The sequence below is a fragment of the Balaenoptera borealis genome (assembly GCF_965194805.1).
Source record: "Balaenoptera borealis genome assembly, chromosome: 17".
NCBI lineage: Eukaryota > Metazoa > Chordata > Mammalia > Artiodactyla > Balaenopteridae > Balaenoptera > Balaenoptera borealis.
This window is the reverse complement of record NC_138876.1, coordinates 14,620,356-14,625,315: the sequence shown is the minus strand read 5'-3', so window position 1 is coordinate 14,625,315 and position 4,960 is coordinate 14,620,356. Positions and strand designations below refer to the sequence as shown.

Sequence of the window (4,960 nt, the reverse complement as noted above, 5' to 3'; positions counted from 1 at the left end):
TTTTTGTCTCGTGCTGTGGACTTCTTTACGTAACTTCATGAAAAAGAAACCAAAGTGGGATGGAAAATGCGGAGGGAAACCTATTCTGTTAAATAACTCCTGACGTTGGGGAAGTTGGCCTTAATATCTCTGGACCTTATTTTCCTCATCTATCCACCTGTCTTTCCTCACTTATCCAATTGGATAAGGTTCTCTTCTGAGTTCTTGGAAAATATCACATTTATATGGAAAGGCAATCGAGGGCTTTATATAAATTCCACTGTGTAACATTAATAAGCCAGGCTAGGCTTATTTCAAGAAACAGTGAATGAACAAATAAGCACTTGCAATATCTGGCATAATGCCTTAAAATCAGTTAGACTTTACTGAGTTTACAGTACATTTGAAGAGATTATGGACATTCAGAAGAGTATCATGAGACTTAAGTAAATCCCCAAATATCACTAAAGTAAATTGCTTCCATTAAAAGAGCAGTAAAATACGACCGGGAATTTTAAGTAACTACTTCAGATTCTAATGATCAGGGCTAAAATTTTATTTATAAAATAAAGCTTTTATAATTAACATTTCTCTTGTTCAACTTTTAAGTTGAAATTTTTTCAGTTGAGGAAATTTTTCACTAGCCAGATCACTTTGCCTTGTTTTAGCACAGTGTATGTGGACTCATTTGCTTGGTTTTGTGAAATTCCCCTCTGATAAATGGTACACTTCAATCGTCTGGTTAAAAATACACTTTCTTAGATCTGGCCTTTTTATTAGCAGCTGGCTTTCTTTGCGGGGGACATTTTCACAGAGAACTAAAGCTCTCACTTGATGCAGTTACTGCAGTGCATCTGATTACAAATGAGAAACAGCAAGATAGTTTTGAGAAGTGGACGTACGATGGCCACAGACTTACCGGCCGAGTTCATGTGTCAGCTTCGGTGGGTGAGACTCCCAGACTCCTTACATGCCAGGCAACTTTCAGTTCACTTTTAAAATTCCTCCCTGGGTTTCCACCAAGCTGGGCTGATAAGCCTTCTGCTTCCCTCTGCTGACTAGATGCTTCTAAAAATCCTTTCTACAATGATGGTGAAATGAAGCATATAAAGTCATTTTTTTTCTCCTCCAGTATCTTAGGATTTGAGACCTTCTGACAAAAGAAATAACTTATCATAAAATCAGAAAACTGAAGGGAACCAGAGAAATGATTAGCCCTGATTTTATAGATGATGCCAATAGGCTGCCTTGGGACAAAGTTTAACTAGTGGCAGAATCAGGACTCAAGCTTTGCCTCCTGACTACAAATTAATGCTGCTTTTCTTACTACTTGCTAACTGACTGTCAAGCACATTTCAGATACTGGGTGTTTTTTGTTTGTTTTCGCTTGTTCCTCTCCTCCCCAGAGGACACAGCTATATGGTCAGAGTTAAAACACCTTTCTTACTCTTATCCAAATTGCCACAAGAGGATGACAGCCCCTCTTTCAGGGTAATTTTCATTCAGAAGTGATTTAGGATTTTGGAGGAGTTAAAAGCTAATGGCTAAGCTGTTACTAAAAAAAATAGGGGGTGGGGACTTGGGGTGGGGCTCAGGGCTTGCTGAGGAAGGAGCAGCTGAAGCTGGGGAGTCCTACAGAAGGGCTGCAGGGAACCCCCAAGGTATCTGGATTGGAAGAGGACATTGAGCCTCAGACATTATTAACAAACTTCCATGGTACGTGGTCCACGGATTGCACGGTCTCTGCATCCGCTACTAGTGTGTCTGTCACCATGTGCCTGCCAGCCTGTCGTGGACGTGACCATGGACACAACACGACCTACCGGGCTCCTCTCTTACCTTCCAGACAAGGTTTTTGCAGGGTGAATATGTGGTGTTTGAATCATAGGCTGAAGGATGACTTTGGGTACTGGCAGTACTATTTTACTGAAAATCTGGAGTTGCACAAATAGTTCTTTAGAACATAAAACTAAATGGATTTATACACAACAATTACACTCAGCATTTATAAGAGGCAGTACAAAATGTGTTCTGCTTCTACATGATATAAGTTGCATATAATACCATGATTTAAATAATATTAATTATATTAATTAGTTCCGTGAAATACATCTTACTCAGAACGTCTGATGTTTCCCACAATAAAGGGAAAAAATGCAGTTCTTGGAGCAGTTGGGTTTCTTTTCATTTCCAAGTTCATTTTAGTGACGGTGGGAAGATTTAAGGATAATCCTTTCACTGAAGACGCAGAAGTCAAAAAAAGTCACAGGACTGTTCTGAACTCATCAAAAATGAAATTAGGCACGTGTGCTTCAGCAACCTAAAAAAAATAAGAGTTAACTGTTTCATAGTGTTATAAGAAGCAATTCAAATTTTTCCATATGAAAATTAAAGACATGAAGACATCCTTTGGAGCAAGGTGAATCACAGGGAAATACTGGACCACTAACTGAAACTGCCACCTTCTGCTTCTGGTGTCCTACTGCTGGTGTCTAATTTCTTGGCACTGCTGACATCTGAAGGGATGCTATACAGCTCCCTGTCCCCCCAACCCCGCCCCAGACGTGAGCTCCTTGGCTGTTAAAGGCACTTGGATCTGCAAGGATGCACACGCCTCTGGGAAGTACTAAGAAGTAGTCTCAGGTCACCTCATAATTAACTGATGGCCAACCTCAGTCACTTGCCAGAACGGGACATCTGGCAAGTGGCTGAGGCCAGAGGGGGAAGAGGAGGAAGACCCTCAAAGGCAAGCATTCCTTAACTGTGCTGGGGAAGCCCTCAGAGGGGTGGGACTGGGTAAATGGGGTGGAATGTAGAACTAGGTGATCTCCAAGTGCTGTAAATTGGTAGTCTTTAAGAGCAGTGTTTAATTTTTTTCTGACTATAAAGTTATCACCTGCTAATTAGAGGAAATTTAGCAAATGTAGAGAAGTATAAAAAAGGAATAATCTCTAATCTCCATTCCTTAAGAGAAAACTAAAACTCCTAATTATTTTGTATCAAATTCTTCCCGTTTACACACACACACACACACACACACACACACACTCAAAACTAGAATCACATAATCTTGTGTCCTTTACCTCTGCTAAATTTTATGTTCTCAACATCTTTACATGTACATCTTGGTGAACTTTTGCATATATACCCAGCAGGTAAATTTCTAGCAGTGGAATTGCTGGGATCAGTAAGATATTACAAAAGTTTTTTTAAATAAAGTCAAATTGCCGTCTCCAGAGATAAGCAATTTACATTCCCATTGATAGTACTGAGAAGTCCCATTTCTTTGAAACTTTCCCAAGCACTGGGGGCCCAACATTTTACTTTTTACCCATATGATGGGTGGAAACAGTAATTTTACTGTTATTTTGATTCATGTCCCTTTAATGTAAGGTTGAACATCTTCACAAATGTTTACTGGCCACTTGTATTCCTTTTTCCTGAAAACTGCCTGTTTCCTGAAAACTCCCATTTTTTTTTTTTTCTGTTGGATTGGTTATCTTTTTCTTATTGATCTAGAAGAGCATACTGTAAGTTAGAAAAAAAAGTTCTTTTGTTAATAGTTTTCCCAATTAAAAAAAAAAAATTTGAGACATCTGACAGAATTGTTTCATTACATTCAGCACTTACAAGAGATGAAATCTCTAAATCCTTTGTGGCTTCCTCCTTTGGTGTTACATATAGGATGTTCTAAGAGGTGATACATATTTGTCTAAAACTTCTGCTGATTTATTGGTTTCATTTTTCATGGTAACTATTTGTAATCAATTTTGATACAAGGAAGATGTGAAGAGACTAACTTGCTATTTTTTAACAACGTAATGAACTAACTGTCCCAGCACCACTGACTAATATTTCCTATCTCCCCTAATTTGAGATGCCACTTTTCCTTATACACTGTTGTATGTGTTAGGGTTTGTTTCTAGGCTACACATTCTAGTCAACAGAAGATCTACTGAGTTTCATACCAGGACCACATTATTTTGATTTTTGTAGTTTTAGAAAAGTATTTTAATATACAGTATAATATGTTTTAGTATCATCTTTAAAAAAAATTCCACTTTAGCCTAAGTTCTATGAAATTTTAAAAAATTCTCACCCCCCCCCCCAAGTTATAAACATTATCTGGGATTTTGGTTATAACTGCAATAAGATTATAAACTAGAAAGAACTAATACTTGAGTTTCCTCATTCAGAAACATGGACTTCAAAATTTTATAGTTTTTTCCTAAATATTCTTTCATATTTCTTACAGAGTTTATTATTCCTGGCTATGTTATTTCCTTGCTAATTCTGTCAATAGGATCTTTTTCACATTATACTTTTGAATTGATTAGTGTATTTACTTAGTATATTATGTAATCAGCTTACTTTCTGAATTCTTATTGTTTTAATAGTTTTTCACAAGTTTCTATCGGGTATTCAAGGAAGACAAATTCACTCTCAATAAAACAAATTTGTCTTCTCTTCATTGTGTGTTTTAAATCTTGCATTTCCTATTCTGTTGTCTGGAACCTGTACAACAAAAGCAGCAGTGAGAGTCAGCATCACCACGTAACTACTATAGTCCTGACCTTGATGAGAATGCCAGTAGCATTTAGAATTAAGTCTGACCTTGCTAGTTAATTTTAAAAGCATCATCTTTGGTTTTTGTTATAAAAAAGTAACTTTGATTCCTAACCTACTAATTTTTCAAAATCAGAATGGCTTTTCAGCATCTATTGAAGGTTTTTTTATATTTCAGGGTCAAGCTCTCCACTCTCAGCTAAAACTTACCAAAGTGGAATTACTACTGAGAAAAGAAAAGAGTATCTTAGGAGGTAGAAAGTAATCTGTCATTTTTGGAAACGGTGGTTGTATAGCACTTCAACCATGGTGTGAACTTAGCCAAACTTGCTGTGGGAACCAGGTTATTGTGGAGGTGAAAAAACAAACCACACAATCATTCTCTACCCTGACCCCTTAAGGAATTCTCCCCTGG

General features: G+C 37.4%; 1 protein-coding gene across 9 annotated transcripts in view; it reads right to left on the bottom strand.

The window, feature by feature from the left end:
• Positions 1 to 331: 331 nt before the first annotated feature.
• The window catches only part of WASHC5 (WASH complex subunit 5), a 56,470-nt gene continuing 51,841 nt past the window's right edge, over positions 332 to 4,960 (bottom strand). For 7 of the 9 annotated variants that reach the window (XM_082363054.1, XM_082363059.1, XM_082363056.1 and 4 more), the window contains one exon: positions 1,887 to 2,299. In XM_082363054.1, the coding sequence (XP_082219180.1) occupies positions 2,243 to 2,299 (57 nt within the window). In that variant the 3' untranslated portion in view covers positions 1,887 to 2,242. Of the gene's footprint in view, positions 1,133 to 1,886; positions 2,300 to 4,960 lie in introns of those variants that run through there. The other 2 variants (XR_014236248.1, XR_014236249.1) reach the window with 2 other exon arrangements.